The 22259-nt window shown below is 36.5% G+C and overlaps 1 protein-coding gene across 2 annotated transcripts in view; it reads left to right on the top strand.

Annotated features, from left to right (window-relative positions):
• Window positions 1–21121, top strand: part of USP47 (ubiquitin specific peptidase 47) — a 104296-nt gene extending 83175 nt beyond the window's left edge. For both annotated transcript variants that reach the window (XM_081098901.1, XM_081098900.1), the window contains 11 exons: window positions 1150–1265; window positions 5885–6004; window positions 7778–8552; window positions 10099–10274; window positions 10610–10690; window positions 12014–12129; window positions 12488–12606; window positions 14658–14788; window positions 17031–17078; window positions 17164–17294; window positions 18068–21121. In XM_081098901.1, the coding sequence (XP_080955027.1) occupies window positions 1150–1265; window positions 5885–6004; window positions 7778–8552; window positions 10099–10274; window positions 10610–10690; window positions 12014–12129; window positions 12488–12606; window positions 14658–14788; window positions 17031–17078; window positions 17164–17294; window positions 18068–18242 (1988 nt within the window). In that variant the 3' untranslated portion in view covers window positions 18243–21121. The remainder of the gene's footprint in view (window positions 1–1149; window positions 1266–5884; window positions 6005–7777; window positions 8553–10098; window positions 10275–10609; window positions 10691–12013; window positions 12130–12487; window positions 12607–14657; window positions 14789–17030; window positions 17079–17163; window positions 17295–18067) is intronic.
• The last annotated feature ends 1138 nt before the right edge of the window (window positions 21122–22259 follow it).

The raw sequence follows: 22259 nt of genomic DNA, 5'->3' as shown, positions 1-22259 counted from the left end.
TTTTGGTTCCTGGATCAATGCTCAACCTCTGAGCCGCACTGGCCAGGCTAGCTAATTGCCTTTATCTATAGATATAGATATAGGTATAGATATAGATATAGATATAGATATAGATATAGAAGCCTAAGCGACCGAACGACCCGTTGCTATGATGCGCATTGACCACCAGGGGGCAGACACTCAAAGCAGGAGCTGCCCTCTGGTGGTCAGTGTTCTCTTACAGCCAACCTCCAGTGGCCCCTCCCCCTGGCCAACTTCCCACGGCCCTGATCAGCCGGATCACCAGCCAGGCTGAGGCACCCCACCTGTGCACAAATTCGTGCACTGGGCCTCTAGTTCATTAATAATCAAGACTTCAGAATATTTTATCAGATATAGATTAGCAACATGGGAAAAATTGAGGATTGACATAAACTACATACAAGAGATTAAATCACTTAAGCTAGAGAATAATTATCTTAAATGTACTGTTTGAAGATCATTTATTTTTCTGATGATTAAAAGTTTAGTTATATGTGATCTTCTGAAAACAGAAGCAGAGAAGATGGGATTAAATTGTAATATGAAGAATTTAAGTGAAAAAAAACACTTTTAAACCAAAACAGTTTTTTCGGTAGGACTTTTTCATAGGATATAGAAAATACTATTTGAACATAAACAAAATCTTGAATGGTTTAATGAAGGTTGTTCAAAAGCAAGTGGGGCTGCTGTGTCCCCTTTACTATTTGTTTTGCATTTTCTAGTTATTTATATTTATTTAGTGTTGTGGTTTGGGTCTGTATTTTGGAAATTTGGACATATACTTTAATATACTTAATAAATTTGACAGTGTTGTTATGTTTTATAAGGAAACAAAGCATGTATTTTTAAAAACCACATTTTTACTTCTGTCATTTTTTAAATGAGATCTAGAACTCTTATTAGGCTCTTTTCTATATCTTTTTATATGTTTGCTTGTAAAGTGACAAATTGTGAAAGAAGTTTTAACATGTGTTATACATGTATAATATTATACATCTACCATTTTGATAACTAGAACAAATGTTATCTTTACCATTTATTAGAAACATAGTAAAAATTCATTATTCATGTGAAAAACATTTTAAAAAATAACCTCCACTTATGTTTTATTTTTTCCAAATGTGACAGAAGTGATGGTGAAAGTTCATGTTGTTGATCTAAAGGCAGAATCTGTAGCTGCACCTGTCACTGTTCGTGCTTACTTAAATCAAACAGTTACAGAGTTCAAACAACTTATTTCAAAGGTAAGTTTTAAAATTGGTTAGTGACTATTGTTGAGTGCCTGCTCTGTACAGAGCACTTTGTGATATAGTTATGAGTAATATATAGGAATCAGTATTTACTTTAGGGAGCTAGTATTTATAGCTAGGAGACAACTATAGTTAGGACAGAGGGACACTTCAAATAGAAAAAACAGATTGACCAAAGTATCGAGGTAAGAAAGTGTGAGGCAAGTATGTAAACAATGACATGTGTGTTTGGATGGATCATTGTAAAATACATGCCTAAAAATGTAAGTTCAGTTATTTCATGCAGGGTTTTTATTTTATTTTTTTATTTTTCAAATATCCTATCTAATAAAAGACAAAAAGGGTAATTAACTGTACCTCCGCTACGCTTCCCATTGGCTAATCAGGGCAATATGCAAATTAACTGCCAACAAAGATGGCGGCTGGCAGCCATGCAGCTGAAGCGAACATGAGGCTTGCTCCAGTGATGGAGGAAGCCAAGGTTCCCCGCCTGCCACAGCCCGGCTCTGAGTCCAAAAACAACAATGTTTCAATTATAGAACCTAAACAAACCCCAGATACCTGCTTTCAGCCGGCCGCAGCCTCAGAGCTGGGAGCACCAGTGACGGGAACAATGTTTCAATTATAGAAGGTAAATAAATCCCAGGAAAAAAAAGAAAAGAAAAAAGGAGAGGCTGGGAGCTTCAGTCGCTGGCCAGCCTGAAAACGGCCCTCAGCCCCTCACCCAGATTGGCTAGGCACCCTAGTGAGGACCCCCACCCTAAAGGGGGTGTGGCCAGCCTGAAAAAAGCCATCAGCCCCTCACCCAGGCTGGCCAGGCACCCAAGCAGGACCCCCACCCTGATCTGGGACACCCTTCAGGGCAAACCAGCCGGCCCCCACCCATGCACCAGGCTTCTATCCTATATAGTAAAAAGGTGATATGCAAACTGACCCTAACAGCAGAAAGACTGGGAATGACTGGTCACTATGACACACATTGACCACCAGGGGGCAGACGCTCAATGCAGGAGCTGCCCTCCGGTGGTCAGTTGCTCCCACATGGGGGAGCTCTGCTCAGCCCCAAGCCAGGCTGATGGCTGCCAGTATAGCAGTGGTGGTGGGAGCCTCTGGCCTGTGGACATCCTCCGAGGGCTGCCAGAGGGATGTCTGACTGCCATCTTAGGCCCAATCCCCCAAGGAGCAGGCCTAAGCCAGCAGGTGGTCATCCCCCGAGGGGTCCCAGACTGCGAGAAGGGACAGGCCGGGCTGAAGGGAACCCCCACCCCCACCCCTGAGTGCACAAATTTTTGTGCACTGGGCCTCTAGTATATATATATTTTTAATTAAATCTTTATTGTTCAGATTATTACAGTTGTTCCTCTTTTTCCCCCCATAGCTCCCCTCAACTCGGTTCCCACCCCACCCTCTGCCCTTACCTCCCCCACTGTCCTCATCCATAGATGTACGATTTTTGTCCAGTCTCTTCCTGAACCCCCCACACCCCTTTCCCCCCAAGAATTGTCAGTCCACTCCCTTTCTATGCCCCTGATTCTATTATATTCACCAGTTTATTCTGTTCATCAGATTTTTTATTCACTTGATTTTTAGATTCACTTGATACATATGTACTTGTTGTTTATAATTTTTATCTTTACCTTTTTCTTCTTCTTCCTCTTCTTAAAGGATACCTTTCAGCATTTCGTATAATACTGGTTTGGTAGAGAGAAAGGAGAGAGAGATAGAAACATCAATGATGAGAGAGAATCATTGATTGGCTGCCTCCTGTATGTCCCCTACTGGGGATCAAGCCCGCGACCTGGGCATGTGCCCTTGACTGGAATCGAACCTGAGACTCTTTAGTCCGAAGGTTGACGCTCTATCCACTGAGCCAAACCAGCTAGGGCTTATGGAGGGTTTTTAAATAGTAAACATAAAGTTTGGGTTCTATCTGATGTAGGCAATAGAAAGTAGGTTTTTTGGTTTCTTTTTCTAAGTATAACATTGATGTGATGAGCTCTACTATAGAATGTTAAGTCTGCCCACATTAGACTAGTATTCCAAATAGATTGAGAGAGGTGTCAGGAATGTAGATGAGGCAGTTGTTGAAATAATTCAGGTGATGGCATCTGACTAGAAATTCGAAAAGGTATAGATTTTAATAATATAAATAGAAGTATGATTTGTGATTGGTAAATGTTGGACTAAGGCAGGAGCACAGATGACCTGAGGAGTTTTAAACTTGGGTAATCACAAAGGTAGTATTATATTAATAGAAATAAAAGAATAAGGTCGGGGAAGGTGATGGAGTAAATATTGGCCACATTAGATGAGTTAATGATAAAGAACATAGCTCATTCAGATTTTCTGAGTTTAAAAACATGATGATGATGCCGAAGCCGGTTTGGTTTAGTGGATAGAGTGTCGGCCTGCAGACTGGGGGGTCCCAGGTTCGATTCCGGTCAAGGGCATGTACCTGGGTTGCGGGCATATCCCCAGTGGGAGATGTGCAGGAGGCGGCTGATCGATGTTTCTCTCTCGTCGATGTTTCTGGCTCTCTTTCTCCTTTCCTCTCTGTAAAAAATCAATAAAATATATTGAAAAAAACAAACAAACAAAACAAAAAAAACATGATGAAAATGTTCACATTTCCTTGGACAAAAAAACAAAACTACTAGTTCATTGCAGAGAAATACTTATTATCCTTTCAAGTCTCCTGTACTCTATCGACCACTGAGCACACAAACACAGGCAAAATTTTGCAGTGTTTCTAAACCCCAAGTTAAGATCCCTTGGTGTAGTAGAAATTGTATAGCAGTCACAAGTGAAGAAGTTGAGTTCAGTTTTCAGTCATTCATTTTATATTAACCTTGTCTTTTATTTCACCTGGGGTTTCTTTTAACAGGTTGTTGTAAATGTTAATTAAACAAACAAGTGCTTTGTGAAAAAAAAATTGTAAAGGTATATATAAAAGCTGGATTTTAAATATTATGTTAAAAAACAATGACTTCTAACATTTTGTCAGAGTAACAAAGAAAACCAATCATATTGTAAAGCCATATTTAATTATTAAATTGCTCATAAAAGACTACATTACTGTAATTGCTCTGTCATTACAGTTTAAAGTATAAGCACTGAAGTAGTAGAATACAAAAGAAACACACAACATTCCCTTTCTTTAAGAAGTTAATAATTTGCTGGGGAAAAATATGTTTATAGAGGATAAAGCAGTCACAAAACATTGTGCCAAGAAATACAGTGTTTAAACTAGACTGCCTAAGAATTGTTATCATTTGTTGTATTAAAAACCAGTTATATTTTTTAAAATGTAAATTATTTTGATCTGTTCATGTGAAATTCATAAAATAGCATCAAAAATTAAGGATATGGAATTCTAAAATAACTTTAAATTTTACCTAATTTATTAAATCTCATTTTACACAGAAAAAAATTGATTTAGTAAAACTATTAACTATTCACAGAATAGAAAAGAACCCATCAAAAGTCAAGAAGTCAAACAAGCCATAGCTGGTTTGGCTCAGTGGATAGGGCTTTGGCCTGCGGACTGAAGGGTCTTAGGTTCCATTCCAGTCAAGGGCATATGCCTGGGTTGCAGGCTCAATCCCCAGGAGGGGGTGTGCAGGAGGCAGCCAATCAATGATTCTCTCTCTTCATTGAGGTTTCTATCTCTCTCCCTCTCCCTTCCTTGCCGGGAACCAATTCCAGCATGTCATAATTTCAAGAGTTTCATCAAAAGGTTGATGAGACTTGGGGACTCAACAGGGTTGAGTCACACATAGTCACCTGTTGGGAATAGCTAAAGGCATTTCCCCAAACCTGAATAGGAAACTGATTGTGGCTGCCGGACAGTTAAAGGACATCTTCATCTACATGTTATTGCCTCCTACTGGCCAAACACCTGAACAGCCATAGACTAATTCCCCCAAACTGACAATGCTTCTGTACCCTTTGAAACCTTCCCCTTTGAAGTGTATTATCTCCACCTTGCCTTAGGACAAATTGTGTTAATAAAAGCAAGGGTCCTAGACAAGGAGGTAGTCTTCAGTTCCTTTAGCTGAAGGTCCTCTGACCCCCAATGCTTTTCAAAATTATATCTCGTCTCCGGACTCTTTATTAGTCTCTGGATTCCTATGTCATCTACGCACAGCGCCTTTTCCAGATTCCTGAACCCTTCTTGATGCTGGGATAAGAACCCTGGCACTTCATGTCTGAAATCAATAAAAATATATTTTTTTAAAAAAAGTTGAACCAAAAAGGTGTTGAATTTACATCAGCTCTCAAAGAGTCAGTTATTTTATTTCTTGGGAATCAATTTTCTTTATTTACTTTGTGAGTTTGAGAGGAATAGAATTTTTAGTGAAAAATCATTAACCTTTAAAGTAGTTTCAGAACATGCATTTATAAGGTATCCTTTGTTCTCCTAATTTATAGACTAAGTAATGGATGAGACTAGTAATTTTCCATAGATTCTTTTAAAAGATGTTAATATCTACCAAGATTATTTTTCTCAATTTTCTTTCTGCTGTTTTTAAGAACTCAGCATTGTCTTGTTTTCTCATATTTCTAAGTTAAGCAGAAAGAGTATTTTTTAAATTAAATTGCTTTCATTATAGGCTATCCATTTACCTGCTGAAACAATGAGAATAGTGCTGGAACGCTGCTACAATGATTTGCGTCTTCTCACTGTGCCTAGTAAAACCCTGAAGGCCGAAGGTTTTTTTAGAAGTAACAAGGTATCTCTTATTTTTTTCATTATTTTTTATGCTGGTAATAGCAAATGAAATTAAGTTTTAATATTATAAGCTCAACCTCTAGTGATATCCTTTGTAGTCAGATTTGACTTCTTTCTGTCCTTTGAATTAGTCTTGCTGATTCTCCTTTTTGCCTTGATCATGAGCTTCGCCCACCTGGAATGTTCTTTCTCTTCTCCCTACATTTTTTCAAGCCCCCGATTAGTTCTGCCTCTTTGATGAAGCCTTCATGACTATTTTTGTCCACAATGATTATGTCCTCTGAATTTTATTCATTCTTGAGCTTCTCCCATAAAGTAGTACATACTTCATTGTGAAAGTCAGAGGCATGCCTAGTATAGAGAAAATTATCATATTGGCTTCACTCTTTGCTTACTCATTTATCTCTGTTAAAAATGAGAAAGTTCATATTGATGCTTTTGTTTTATCTCTTGATGTCACTATGCATTTCATTATTTATCATTTTTCCTATGTATTTGTTTCTAACGCCATTGGTTTCCTCTGGATAAATTGTATTCAAGTTTCCTTGTTTGTCATTTTTATTTATCACCTTTTTCAGGCTCATTTTTCTTGATTTTTTATCTCATTTAACCATTTTTAGTATTATTGATTAACCCAATTGTAATTTTTATTTACCTGTATTTTCTTTTAATACTTTTGTGTGGTGTATTTGTATGTAACATTAAAAGTTCTAATCCACCTTAATATTGGTTTAGGGTAAGGAGTGGGAGAGATCTATTTTTCTTTTCTTTTCTTTAAATGGTTAACTGATGTGTAACATTTATTGAATAATAGTTATATTTTTATGCAAAACTCAAAACACTATTCATAATTGCCAATTTATATATGTGCATTTTGTTTTCTAAGCTTTACTATGGAAAATTTCAAGCATACATAAAAGTAGAGAGAATAGTGTAATGAACCCCAGGTATTCATCACCTAGCTTCTATAATTATCAATTTTCATTTCATCTATATTCAACTACCTACTTCTTCCAGATTATTTAAAAAATATCCCTAGCATCGTATCATTTCATTTAAGTAATCCAAACATATATCTTTAAAAGATGAGAACTCTTTTTAAAAACATAACTATAATTACATTATTACACCTAAAAAATTAACAGAAATGTCTTCTTATCAACCAATATATATCTAGTAAGTATTCAAATTTCCCTGATTATCTTATAGCAATTTTTTTTCAATAGGATTTGTCTGTTCAAATCAGGATTCAAATAAAGTCCATAATATCTCTCTCAAGTCTATTTTAATCTAAAGATTTCCCTGTATATTTTTTTATTGTTTCCTTGCAATTAATTTACTATAGAGTCAAATCATTTGTCGATTAGATTTTTTTTTCTATAATCTGGATCTTGGCCTTGCATTCCCAAGATATCTTTATACATGTTCCTCTATCTATATTCATGCTAAGCTTTGATTTCCTAAAGAGTAAGATATGGATACAGAAATTTCCTGAAAATGGACAACCCAATAAATAAGATACCTGCATGTGTGTGTCCATCTCTTATCTTAGCACAGTTTTATAGCTAATTGTAAATACATATGAACAATATTTATTTTGTATAATCCCAAAAACCATGCATATGTCTTTTAGAAGCATTATCATCCCAAAATGTATCACTTATTATGTTTGCACTGTCTGGTATTGACATGATATGATGAATGAGAATGTCACTAAAATTAATGATGCATTATAACTAATGATGCAGCATAACTCTTTTGACTTACTATTTAGGTGTTTGTTGAAAGTTCTGAAACTTTGGATTACCAGATGGCCTTTACTGATTCTCATTTGTGGAAACTCCTGGATCGGCATGCAAATACAATCAGATTATTTGTTTTGCTACCTGAGCAATCCCCAGGATCTTATTCCAAAAGGACAGCATACCAGAAAGCGGGGGGTGATTCTGGTAATGTGGATGATGATTGTGAAAGAGTCAAAGGACCTGTGGGGAACCTAAAGTCTGTGGAAGCTATTCTAGAAGAAAGCACTGAGAAACTCAAAAGCTTGTCACTGCAGCAGCAGCAAGATGGAGATAATGGGGACAGCAGCAAAAGTACTGAGACAAGTGACTTTGAAAACATTGAATCACCTCTTAATGAGAGAGACTCTACATCGGTGGATAATAGAGAACTCGAACAGCATCTTCAGACGTCTGATCCTGAAAATTTTCAGTCTGAAGAACGATCAGACTCGGATGTGAATAATGACCGGAGTACAAGTTCAGTGGACAGTGATATTCTTAGCTCTAGTCATAGCAGTGACACTTTGTGCAATGCAGATAATGCTCAAATCCCTTTGGCTAATGGACTTGACACTCATAGCATCACAAGTAGTAGAAGAACTAAAGCAAATGAAGGAAAAAAAGAGACATGGGATACAGCAGAAGAAGACTCTGGAACTGATAGTGAATATGACGAAAGTGGCAAGAGTAGGGGAGAAATACAGTACATGTATTTCAAAGCAGAACCGTATGCTACAGATGAAGGTTCTGGGGAAGGACATAAATGTATGTACTTAAAAAGGAAAAAGATCCTTTAAACAGTATCAATTTATGCTCTGTGTATTTAAACTTTTAGTTTAAAAAATCAGCTAAGAGTTAGGTACTTTGTTCTAAGACCACCTGTAACTTCCTGGATTACAAGACTATTCCTATGACCTTAGCTTTCACTTCCGATGCAGTTATAGTGAATAGGGAACAGCATTCTTAGGCCTGTGAAACACATTAGACCTTTGACAGTAATGATGTCAGAACTCTGGTTAAGATGTTATTTTTAAAAAAGAGTATTTTAAAAGGGAAATAATTATAAAAATACTAAATAAAGCATTATGAAATAGTTTACAAAGTAAATAATATACAAAAAAATTAAAAGGACACTTTAAAAAATGCTTTACTCAGATGTACTCAATGCCAGAAAAATTTTTGTTTCTCTTCCCTTTCCTCCATCCCCCAATGCAAACAACTCCCTTCCAACACCCTAAAAAGTACATAATTAATTGAAAAAGTCAGAGAAAGGATAGGTGCTTTTGTTTTTTTAACTAAGTAGGTCCAAATAGCACTGGAAACATGACATTTACACATACAACTTGCAGAAACTGAAGTGAGAAAATGTGAATTGGTGGGCCTAAATGGAGACAGAGAAACTCTATTATAATAATGCTTTAAATTTCTATGGAGTTTTTTTTCTCTCGTAAGGCTCATTGACTTACATTATCTCATTTAGTTCTCATTAGCTGCATAAAATTGATGTAGATGCTTTTCACTGATGAGGAAACTGGCTCAAATAGGTTAAATAGTTTACCTGAAGTCACAGAGCTAGTAGGTCACACTACTGGGATCAAACTCGGGTTTTCTGATTGTAAGCCTAGTGTGTCTTCTACCACCTCATAACTACTACCACTGCTCCTTACTTTCCTCATGTCATAGTAAAAAAATTAGCCAGTAGCTACTGTGCTTTTTTACCATTTTCAACCCTGCAAGAGCATTGGAGAAATTAAAACTAGTTTCTCTTTAGGCAAAGGTTAGAAATTGTGGGGAAGCACGGGAGAGGCAGTTACTATATATCTGGCACTGTGCTCAAAGCATGATAACGATACTACCTCATTGAATTCACTGTAAAGATATGAGGTAGGTACTATTATCTATTATTATCTTTATTTTTCAAATGAAGAAATGGTGGTACGAAGGCTGACAGCTTGCTCCATATCAGGGAAGCAGAAGAGAAAGGGTTGGAACCCAGCCAGAGCCCACACTTTACTGTGTAGAACTAGAAATATGTCTATTTGGAAAGAATTCCTGGACATGTGTGTTTAATTCAACAGCTGAAATAAGCACTTAAATATATCAGAACATTTAAAGCTGTCAGATTAACCTATCATATACTCAGTGTCCATGTATTTTATCCATCTAATGTTTTATATTAGCTAAACGTCAAATAATTGAAAAATGTGCTTTTTCCTGCTTACAGTACAATAAAAAGTATATGATCTGTTCTATTTGTAACCTGAGAGGTTACTTTTACAATTTTGTTTATGTTTTGTTTCTGTGTGCTTAGGGTTGATGGTGCATGTTGATAAAAGAATCACCCTGGCTGCTTTCAAACAGCATTTGGAGCCCTTTGTTGGCGTTTTGTCCTCTCACTTCAAGGTCTTTCGAGTATATGCCAGCAATCAAGAGTTTGAGAGCGTTCGACTGAATGAGACACTTTCATCATTTTCAGAGGACAATAAGGTTGATTAAAATAATTTTCAATAATAAGAGTATTGTAAATGATAGAAAAGAAAACATCTTGTACTACATCCAAGTAAGGTGAACTGGACACCCTAAATGGATAATTGGATGTTTAGTGGTTATTTGTTGTTGTGTGCTTTTTCATTCATCCTTTAAATGTTAAATATTAACTGTGTTAGTTACTGTTCTAGGTGCTGGGGAATCAGACGTAAAAGATATATCTCTTCTCAGAGCCCATTATCTAGAGAATTTGGGAAAACAAGCTACACAGTGGGTGAGAATGGATTGTTTGTTCTGCTGAGAAAGTACATCTAAAACATGTTTTTAATTTATAGATTACAATTAGACTGGGGAGAGCACTTAAAAAAGGAGAATACAGAGTTAAAGTGTACCAGCTCCTGGTCAATGAACAAGAAGTAAGTAATACACTTAAGAGCAAGATAGGCCACTTTTATTAGTTATTAAAAACATACAATGCAGAAATTTTATTACTAGTCATTTCTTTTTATCTTTTTAAAGCAGAAGCGGGCAGACTTTTTCTAGGATGTCTTTTAGTTGTGCAGGCCATACTGCCTCTGTCATAGCTACTCAGTTCTGCCATAGTAGCACGAAAGCAGACATAGAATATATGTAAAACTAATGCAAGTGGCTCTGTCCCACTAAAATTTTTTTTATAAAAGCAGGCAGGGGATGAATGTTGCTGTCAGGTCATTTTTTGTTGTGCCTCTGCTCTAAAGTGTTGCTACGAACGTTGGAGTGAGGCAAAAATTTCCTGCTTTTCAAAGGGTATTTTGTTTTCTGGGAATGCTTGTATAATGCTACTGGTGGATAGCACTTTACCTGTAGAGTTTATAGGTTCTTTTTGTGTTCAGAGCATCATTTTATATTTAACAAGCATTTATCTCGTGTTTATTATGCACTCTAAGGGCTTACAAGTATTAACAAGTATTAAATCTTTTAAGTCTATAACTACTATATGTTATTCCCGTTTTATAGATGAAGAAACTGAGGCAGAGAAGTTGAGTAACTTGACAAAGTCATACAACTTGCAAATGGTGGATTAAGGTTCTAACCAGGCCATGTTTTTAGGGAGCAATCAATAAAATATTTTAGTTCCTATATTACATAACCAGAAAAATAAGGCAAAGATCCTATTTTCATGATATCTATATCTTATTGGGGACCTAGACAAATGTGAAAAATACATAAGAGGATAAATTTTTCATGAAATAACTTTATTCATTCAACAAACATTTTATTGGGCACCAGCCATATCTCTTAAATGTGATCCATTACAATCATTTTGACTTATATGTTTCTTCCAAGTTCGGGTCTTGTGGATATTATGTCTCTTTTGAGACAATTAATGAATGTTACTTGGAGAATTAGTATGTATTTCTCTTATTTTAGTGCATAAAGTGATTCTTTTTATATTCAAAATTATCATCACTTTAATACAAAAAGGGAAATATGAATTTGTTATCTTAATCTTTACAGTGACTTAGTGAGGAAGATACTGTCCCCAGTTTTATAGATGAGAACTCTGAGACACAGGAATATTAAGTAAATTTACTCAAGATAACTAAGTTAGTAACTAGTGGAGCCAAGATTTGAACCTAGGAAGATATCTTAGACACCTAAACTGAGGCCCATAATTGTCACAGTATAAAGTGCAAATAAAATGTCTTGTTAATCTTATTTTAATGTATAGCTCAAGCTCTAATTATTTATGTTTCTAGCCATGCAAGTTTCTGCTAGATGCTGTGTTTGCTAAAGGAATGACTGTACGGCAATCAAAAGAGGAATTAATTCCTCAACTCAGGGAGCAATGTGGTTTAGAGCTCAGTATTGACAGGTAAAGTAAAAACACAGTGTCATTAGTGACTTGAAGAAAGAATGTGTGTCAGATTATATGGATTGGTGTGATTTTCTAAAATTAGAAGAATTAAAAATTCCTATAGTATTCAGAATTTTAGCACTGCAAATTAGTTTAATAGAACTAAGCAAAAGTGCTAGAGTTGTATTTAAATTTCCTTTGTAGAATACTACTAAATCTGAAGTATTGGGACCATTTTATTTTATTTTCCCCAAATTTTAATAAATAACCATTTGACTTAAGCATAATTAATTTTCCTTGATGTCAGATTTATGTCATTTTTTAAAATTAAGAATTTCAAATTATAGTACTTTAAAATGTCTTATCACATTTGTAGGTTTCGTCTAAGGAAAAAAACATGGAAGAATCCTGGCACTGTCTTTTTGGATTACCATATATATGAAGAAGATATTAATATTTCCAGCAACTGGGAGGTTTTCCTTGAAGTTCTTGATGGTATTACCAATATTTTTGTGGGGGGAAAATAACTTGTAAATGCTCTATAATTAATAGAAGGCTATAGATAGTTTTTTTAATCAAATAATGAGTTTCTTCTATCTTTTCTCTAGCTCCCATTTGCCTTTAAATGTTCCCTTTGTGCTCTGATTTTTTAAAATATTTCTTCTTACAGGGAAGTTGCAATTTCAAGATTGTATTTTTGGTACTTTTTATAGAAAATTTTTAAAATATTTTCTTAGTCATGTTTGTTATTTAGTTTCTTTTTTCGTTATGGCTTATTTTGTTTTGATAATTCATCAGAGATTTAGAGAAAAATGACCTGCTTCCTAGGCTTTCTTAATAAAGTACCACAAAGGGGTGGTTTAAACAACAGAAACGTACTGCCTCCCAGTTTTGGAGGCTGGAAGTCCGAGATCAAGGTGTCAGTAGCGTTGGTTCCTTCTGAGGGCGAATTTGTTCCATGCTCCTTTCCTAGCTTATGGCGATTTGCTGGCAGTCTTTGGTGCTCCTTGCCTTGTAGATGTATCATCCTAATCTCTGCCTTCATCTTCACATGATGTTCTCCCTGTGGGCTTATTTATTTCTACCAAAATTTCCCTATAGTATAAAGACACTAGTCACTTTAAGGCTTACACTAATGATCTGATTTTACCTTGATTACCTCTGTAATGACCCTGTTTCCAAATAAGGTCACATTCTTGGATACTGGGGTATTAAGACTTCAGTAAGTATTTGGGAGGGGGGCCAATTCAACCCATAGCAGTTACCTAGAGGAGGTACTTATGTTTGTCATACCTCCTGGTGTTATTATCAACATTGGTATATTTATTTTTCAGAGGAAGTAGTGGGAGGAAAGTTGGCTTTTAGGAGATTATATCAAGAGAAGCAACAGGTTTTCCATATATATTCTTTTGTGACTTTGCTGTCACTTAGAAAGATTTTAATTTTCTTTGTTTTCCCATAGAAATTAAAATATAAGTTCTGAATGTTTCTATATATGATTGTGATAGTTTTCAGAAGGCTCAGTACTAACACTTCACCTATTTCAGATCTAATTTGGTTTAAATTTTAACGGTTGAAATTTTGATTAAATGACAAGTTATGGGGAGATCAGGAAAAATCAGGATACTGTATGCTGATGCGTGTAAGGAAGTGTTTCAGGATGTTATTTCTTCTCTGAGTGTCTGGGGCCTGAGAGAATAATTACCGTGTCTGGGTAGGCCAGGAAGAGATCATAAAGAATGCAAAAGTCACCCTTCCTAAGAAGGATTGATTATGTATTAGCAAAGATGGGTTAGCCAGAAAATGTTACTGAATGGTGGGTGCCTGCATCAGTATCATTCCAGTATATATTTTAGCATCAAATAGTTGGGTAAGAAGTAAGTCGTAGAATTAAATCTAAGAAGCATTTATTGACCTGTAATTTTCCAGGCATTGCTAATTCTTGGTGCTACAAAAATGAATAAGCAACTAGTTGGCCTTCCAGATGTACATAGTCTGTGGGTGAACCAGAACTTGAAACCTATAATTCCAAAATGATAGGTACTAAGGACCAAATCAATACAATTTGTTCTTATATGTACCAGAGGGAAAGGTAACAATTGAGCTGGGTTTTGAGAAAACAGTAAATTTTGGGTGTATAAATTTAAAGAGAAGAAGTAATGACAGCTTGAGTAAATAAAGGAGGTAGAGTGAAGATGATGTGATTACGATTTTAGATTGTGGATAGTAGCCAATAGAGAAGCAAAGATCGGAGAACCAGAGAAGAAAGTAATTGGTAGAGCAGTGCTTAGCAGGATTCAGGAGAGAATGGGATTAGGAATACTGGTGGAAGCAGAGCTGGCAGAAGAGTTAGGAGTTATCTTGTGAGACTGGAGGGGAGAGTAAATATTTCATTCTCAAACACTCCTGGGGATAATTGGTTTCTTATATGCCCACTTTGTAAGATAACACTTGAAGTAAATCCTTTTGTTTAGTCAGGGATAGAAAAAGTCGAATTAGAAACTCTAGAGAAAATACTGTGCTAGCCTAATCTTGTATGTTCATAGGGGTGGAGAAGATGAAATCCATGTCACAGCTTGCAGTTTTGTCAAGACGGTGGAGGCCCTCTGAGATGAAGTTGGATCCCTTCCAGGAGGTTGTGTTGGAAAGCAGTAGTGTTGATGAGTTGCGAGAGAAGGTAAGTTCATTTTTAACAAAATGAGCTAATATACATTTTGTATTTTTCTCTATATTGCCTAAGAGGTATCCTAGGAAGTGAGTGCCAGATACTGACACAGCAACCTTTCTTTCTTTGTCTCTGTCACATTTTATGACACCTTGAATCACACATTCTAGTTGTTTTTTAAGGCTCCTGATGCCTTGAAAAATAACATTGGCTTCTGGCCATTCAGAAATGGACCCTCACTTTCTGTTATTTCGATCAACTTTCTCGTAAGTCAGTGGTTCTCAATCTTCTGGCCCTTTAAATACAGTTCCTCATGTTGTGACCCAACCATAAAATTATTTCCGTTGCTACTTCATAACTGTAATGTTGCTACCGTTATGAATCGTAATGTAAATATCTGATATGCAGGATGGTCTTAGGCGACCCCTGTGAAAATGTTGTTCGACCCCCAAAGGGGTCACGGCCCACAGGTTGAGAACCACTGTCCTAAGTAGTTAAGGTTAGTTAGAAGTTACCAGAGTAAATTGCTGTATGTATTAAAAAAAAAAAAAGGAAAGGAAAGAAAAAGAAGAGGGAGGTAAAATTTGGTAGAGAATCTAGATGAAAGTCTCTTTTGAATGTATTTTACTTTATTTTTTTTTTATATATTTTTATTGATTTCAGAGAGGGAGAGAGAGATAGAAACATCAATGATGAAAGAGAATCATTGATTGGCTGCCTCCTGCACACCCCCTACTGGGGATCAAGCCTGCAATCCAGGCATCTGCCCTGACTGGGAATTGAACTGTGACCTTCTAGTTCACAGGTTGATGCTCAACCAGAATCATGCCAGCCAGGGTGAATTTTTTATTTTAAAGGTGAGAGTTCTAAGGATCTCTGGGAAAAGAGTGAATTCTTTAGAAGCAATACTAGGACAACTGGCATTTGGGGAAAAAAATTATTTTGATACTTTACACTAAACACAAAAATAAATCATAAATGTATTAAATTTATATTAAAAAGTTAATAAAGTGATAAATATACCAGATGAAAATATTTTTGTAATCCTGGAGAGGGAATGATATTTGTAAGCATAATACAAAAAGCTAAAAAAAAAAAAAAAAAAGATATATAAAAGTTAAATCTTCTGCACAGCCAAAAAAAAATTTTTAAACAACTGATAAACAAAGTTAAAAAATAAGAAAGGAAAAAAATATTTGAAACATAATATATGAAACATTATGTCCATAATTTATAAGGAGCTCACTACATCAATAAGAAATAGATGAATAATCTAATTTTAAAATGGCAAAGTACATGAATAGGCAATTTGTTGAAGAAATACAAGTTAAAACAACAGCATTTTCACTTCTTATAATTGATGAAAATTTAGAAAGTCGGTGAATACCTAAAGTCATCAAGGTAACAGGAAATATTGTACACCTTTGCTAAGTGGTTAAATTGACATAATTTTTTTCATGGTTCAGTTGGGCATGATCAACATTCCACATATGCAGTTCCACATCTAAGAACTCAGTTCAAAAATATTTGTAGAAATAGGTCAGGATATTCATGGAAGTGTATAGTATAGCAGTTTAACTGGGAAAAATTTAAAATAGGCTCAATGACCACGTCAGCTGGAAATAAAATAGTTCAACTGTTGACGAGAATGTGATTACTGCATATCCTATTCTTTTTTTTTTTAAAAAAAATATATTTTATTGATTTTTTACAGAGAGGAAGGGAGAGAGAGATAGAGAGTTAGAAACATCGATGAGAGAGAAACATCGATCAGCTGCCTCCTGCACACCCCCCACTGGGGATATGCCCGCAACCCAGGTACATGCCCTTGACCGGAATCGAACCTGGGACCCTTCAGTCCGCAAGCCGACGCTCTATCCACTGAGCCAAACCGGTTTCGGCTGCATATCCTATTCTTATAATAGAATAATTGTTCTTATAAAATAAATGTGTTATATAGGTATGTTTTATAAGTAAAGTTTTCCGTATTAGAAATTTTTTCATATAGTTTATATATGCTAAGGAAAAGGCCTAGAAGGAATATACTAAATTTATATTTCTAGGACATGGCATTTGCAGAGCAGATAGACAAAATAATTTCACTTTCTCCTTTTTTTCTAATTTTTTTATATCAAATGTATATTACTTTTTTGAAAAAAATCCAGCTATTTCTATGTTTGTTGGATGAAAGGAAAATAACTTTTTAAAGTAAATTTATATTTTAAATTAACTCATATGATGTTTTCTTTTATAGCTTTGTGAAATCAGTGGAATTCCTTTGGAAGATATTGAATTTGCCAAGGTAAAGCCCTGCGAATGCTTGCATTGGGTGACTAGTTGGCATTAAACATGGCTAATGGCCTGGTTTGTTCCTTCATTCTCCTTAGGGTAGAGGAACCTTTCCCTGCGATATTTCTGTCCTTGATATTCATCAGGATTTGGATTGGAATCCTAAAGTTTCTACCCTGAATGTCTGGCCTCTTTATATCTGCGATGATGGTGCAGTCATATTTTATAGGTAACATGCACAATGTTTTTGTTATTTCTAGTGATATAACATTTTTGTTTTGCATAAATGTCATTTATAGAAATATAATGAGAGAGCCACACATTTCATTTTTGAAATTTTTCTAGTTGCCATATTTTAAAAATAAAAAAACAGATGAAATTAATTTTAATAAAATATTTTTAACCCTGTATGTCCAAAATACTATGATTACAACATGTAATCAATATTAAAAAGTCATTTGTGAGATATTTTACGCTGTTTTCTTATAGTAAGTCTTAGAAATACTGTGTATATGCTATACTTTCTACACATTTTAATTTTGATCAGGCATATCTATAAGCAATCAATAGGTACATGTGGTTATTGGCTGACATGTTGGACAACACAGATGTAGAGGACAAAGGAGTCATTGGAGCTTGGCAGATACAGGTTCAAATTTAGCTTTTTTATTTATCTAACTCCTCATCTGTAAAGTGGTGACAGATTTTATGAGAATTAGAACTATTATTACATTTTTGAAAACTGGCACAGTGCTTGTTATTAAATAGATGTTCAGAAATGATAGCTTTTATACTAATAACATGGAAATTGTGCCAGTTTTAGAAGTGAGTGCTATACTAATAAACACATTAGAAATCTACAACATCTTAGTATATGAGATTAATTTCATTGGTGACAGCAGATTTCACTTTCTCACTGAGGAGCATTATAGTATTCGAGCATAAATTAATAGAGGCAGGTGGCTATACTGGCCTAATGTGTCATTAATATTTTAAATGTAGGGATAAAACAGAAGAATTAATGGAGTTGACAGATGAGCAAAGAAATGAACTGATGAAAAAAGAAAGCAGTCGACTCCAGAAGACGGGACATCGAGTAACATACTCACCTCGGAAAGAGAAAGCACTAAAAATATATCTGGATGGAGCACCAAATAAAGATCTGACTCAAGACTGACTCTGCTAGTGTAGCATTTTCCCTGGGGGATTTGGTTTTAATTAGATGGTTCACTGCTACTGTGTAGTGCCGTTATGGCGGGACATGGTTAGGGGTAACCCCATGACACCAGCACTGATTGGACTGCCCTTCACCAATCAGAAGCTCAGTGCCCAATGGGCCACTGTTTTGACTTGGAATCATGTTGTGCACTATAGTCAAATGTACTGTAAAGTGAAAAGGGATGTGCAAAAAAATAAAAACAAAAACAAAACCTGCTACTAGAAAAGGGGAATGAGTAAATGTCTTTTTGCGGACAAATGTGCACATAGCCGCTAGTAAAACTAGCCTCAAACAGGATGCTCATAGCTTAATAATAAAAGCTGTGCAAAGGCCATGAATGAATGAATTTTCTGTTTATTTCACTGATACACACATTACCTCATTGACAATTCGTAAGTAAATTCAACGTGTGTTGACTCTTGGAAAGCAGCAAAAATAGGAGCTGAAGAAGGAAATTCTTAGAACCAGCCGTAACCCAGTAAAGAATTGTGAAGTTGTGTTTTCTTGTTTCATTTTTTGCGAAGTATAAAGAACATTATTCTGGAACACCAAAACATTTCCCTTAGACTGCTCCCAGCAGATGGCAGCTCAAATTGCTGAATATTGTAATTATAACTGTACTTAAGTTATGGATGTAGACAATACATTTCACTCGTTCATTCAGCATGTAAATATAATTGATACTATTGAGTTATCCTAATTGCAGTTCACCTATTTCCTGTGGTTGTTCTTTTCACATGTCATTCATGATGTACATTTGTGTACATTGAGAAGTACAGCAGTCTGTAAATGTACTCCTCGGTGAGGTTCCTCAGTGCTGGGTCCCATACGGTTGTATTTGCCCTTGTTAATGAGGTTTTTCTGTTCAGTGGCTTCAGTTTTCTTTCTTTTTGTACATTACTTTTGAAAATATACTTCAAGTTTGAATCTTCCAGAACCCTTGTAAATCCCACTTTAATTTTTGTAGTTGATTTGTAGTTACACGTAGTTTGCCTTTGGGGAAATGTCTTAACATCGTGTTGAATAAACTTGCTAGTAAGTCAGGTTATAGCACAGGCTGATGCAGTCAACATGATTTCATTGCAGAGTCGATTAGAGTCGGCAAGTTTTTGCTTTGCTAAATACAACTATTCAATGAACACAATTATACGTACATTTTGAAAATGCCATCTAATTTATAAAAATCAATAAAAAGGTTTTGGTAAAACTTTTTCATGCCAGATGCTGTTTACAACAATGAACATGCCAATAAAACATTTGTTCATTCTGTTGTGTTATTTTAGTCATTCAACTTTTATGGATGAAGAATCTTGGTTAAGGATAGATTTGTTTTCTTTAAATATAACATTTTGTAATGTGTACTGAATAATTATCTCATTTCTATGATAAGGTATGTTTACAGTAAAGTTCCCATAAGAGATGAAAAGATGTTAATATTTAACTTTGGAGGATCCTGTCAATATCTGCAGTTTGAATATAATGACTTAATATAATATAGCTTAAAAGTCTCTTGGCACCCACAAGGATAAAAATCTTTTCTAAGATATTTTTCTGGCTAATTTTTATTCCGTATAAACTATATAGCATTCTGATCACTTTGAAGTAGTGTTCCGGGTTTGCATTATTGGAATTGACAGTTGTCTCGCAGGAAAACTGGGAATGTGGTGGTGAGTTGTCTCTCAGGATCACGGACTCTCTTTGGTCCATAAAGGCCTGCTTACTTTGGACATGGGGTTAATAAATGGGGTTTCTGATTTCAGGGACTGGAGCAGAGGAGGCTGATTTGTAAACAAAACTGACTGTGAGCTTGTTTGATTTGGTTTCGTTTAGTGTTCCTAAAAGAGTAAATGGTAAAATTCTTCTCATTCTGTGCCTTCTGCCCTGATTTTTGATTTGTGTTTGCTACTTTTAATTGCAGGCATATCACAAATACCAAGAGTAAAGAAAATTTCATTATAGAAAAGAAAGTGTAAACTCTTGTTTTTCAGTGCCCAATAGAGTGAAAACACATGTTGCACTTAGTAATTTCGGTAAAGGTGGTGGTAAACTTTTCAAAATGAACTTGGGATAGGAACAGTCATTTGTGTAAGGGTATAAGGGAGATAAACGTGTCCCTCCCCCCCCCTCCCCCCCGCCCGCTCCCCTCCAGATTCAAACGATCAAGTGAGCACCTCTGAGGCCAAGAGGCAGAGCATTAACTGGACCAACTGCCCATGCCGGGCAGGCCTGGAGCCTGGTTCGCCTGCTGAGTCTCCTGAGGCTGAGACAGGCCACATGCAGTAAACTGACCCTGCTTCCACAGGCCACACTGAGGTTTCAAAGCGCTTTTACTGTGCGGCAGATGGGTTTGTGTCAGCCAGGACGCCTGTGAGAACCAGGCACTGACATTTCTGAGGCAGATGTTGAAGGCGAGGGGTACATTCTGGCCAGTGGAGGAAAAGCTATGGTTTCAGGACCATGCTGTGGTTAGCTGCTCTGTACAGAAGTTCGCTAGTTAAAAGTCCACTTCAGAAACCATGGAAGTGAAAAGACGATGGGATAAAAATGGTGAGTGAAGAAGGATCTACAATAGAATGTTCGGCGATCTCCCTTGTACTGTAATGGAAAGTACTTTAAAATTCTGAGAGAGCAGGATGAACCTGTGCCACAGCTAGAAAATGGTCAAGTAGCTATTGGTTACCAGGCTGCACTGTTAGGAATGGCTTTGCGACATCTCTAGGCCAAGAGAGAAGGGGAGAGCTACAGGCTTACAGTGTGGCCTGAGTTAAATGAGTGCACTAAATCTGGAAGTGACCTGTGAATGTATGGAATACAATAAAGTCTTTTATTCTGGTTCATTTGGCTACTGACGTTCTCCCTCTGAATTTTGTTCAGCATCGAGACCCTACCCAGCTTTTTTGTGCTTATGACTTGCAAATTGTAGTCTAGAGTACATGTAATAGAGGCGAATCTGAATTAGCAAGTTTTTTGTTTGCTAAATAAAACTCCGTCTAGACAATTCTGTGTAGTTTTTGAAAAACAAATCAATACTTTAGTCACTAGCCAACAGAAGGCCATAAATTCTTAAATGCAAAATCGTTTGTGTATAATCTGGGGCGGGGGGGTTGTTTAAATCAGGTTTATAAAGGAGTTTGTTGTCCAAATAAAGCTTGTAACCAGCTAGACTTAAGAGTACATGAAATCATGTCCCTTCAGTGTCATTCACCTGGGGAAGCAAGGTGCTGTGGTCATGTGGTTAGGTACAGTGTTCATTTTCAAAACTTGGCTTTGAGAAACACTCGAGAGTATTGGACACAACCAAGAGTGTGTTAAAGCACGTGTGAGCATTTAGAAAAGAATGCAGCAGTCAGTAGGGGCAAGCAAGGAGGGCAGACAACACTGGGGCAGAATGCTCGCTCCCTCTTGTCTGCAAGAGACCCTGGCCTTCCGACTGGTCATGGCTGAGGAGTCACCCCTCCCCAGAGAATTACTAGTGGGCCCCGTGGCCTGGCCTGAGCGGTGGGGACCATACTCAAGTGCTTTCCCTGCTCCCAGCCTGCTCCTTCCCCTGTCCAGAGGGCTCTTCATTTTCCGCCTCTGATAATGCTTAAGAAACCCGTTTAATTAAGGAGTATCAACTTGAGATACAAATATGCAGTGTAACTGCCAGCCCTGTGTGCTCTGTTGAATGCAGTTTCCCACTGAAGTTGCTGTCATCCAGCTCAGTGCAGTCCTGTAACTTTTAAGTCACTGGGCATTATTAAAACAATCTGATCTTAGTAGTCATTCAATTTAAAGCACCCCCACCACCAAGCACAGCACCCCTCCTTGGAGCCCCCTGCTTGGAGAGGAAAGGAGGGGGGCCATTGCTTCCCTCTCCCCACCGCTCCTCCTGCACCAGCTCTGACAGGAGGAGGGTAAAGACATCCCCTCACACTGCAGTCTCCTCTTGGTCATGGTGAGGATCCTGTCTATTCATTCACTGTGAAGAGGTGC

This window comes from Myotis nattereri, assembly GCF_964212035.1.
Source record: "Myotis nattereri genome assembly, chromosome: 9".
Lineage (NCBI taxonomy): Eukaryota > Metazoa > Chordata > Mammalia > Chiroptera > Vespertilionidae > Myotis > Myotis nattereri.
Note: the sequence above shows the minus strand (reverse complement) of the source record. Positions and strands in the feature narration are given on the sequence as shown.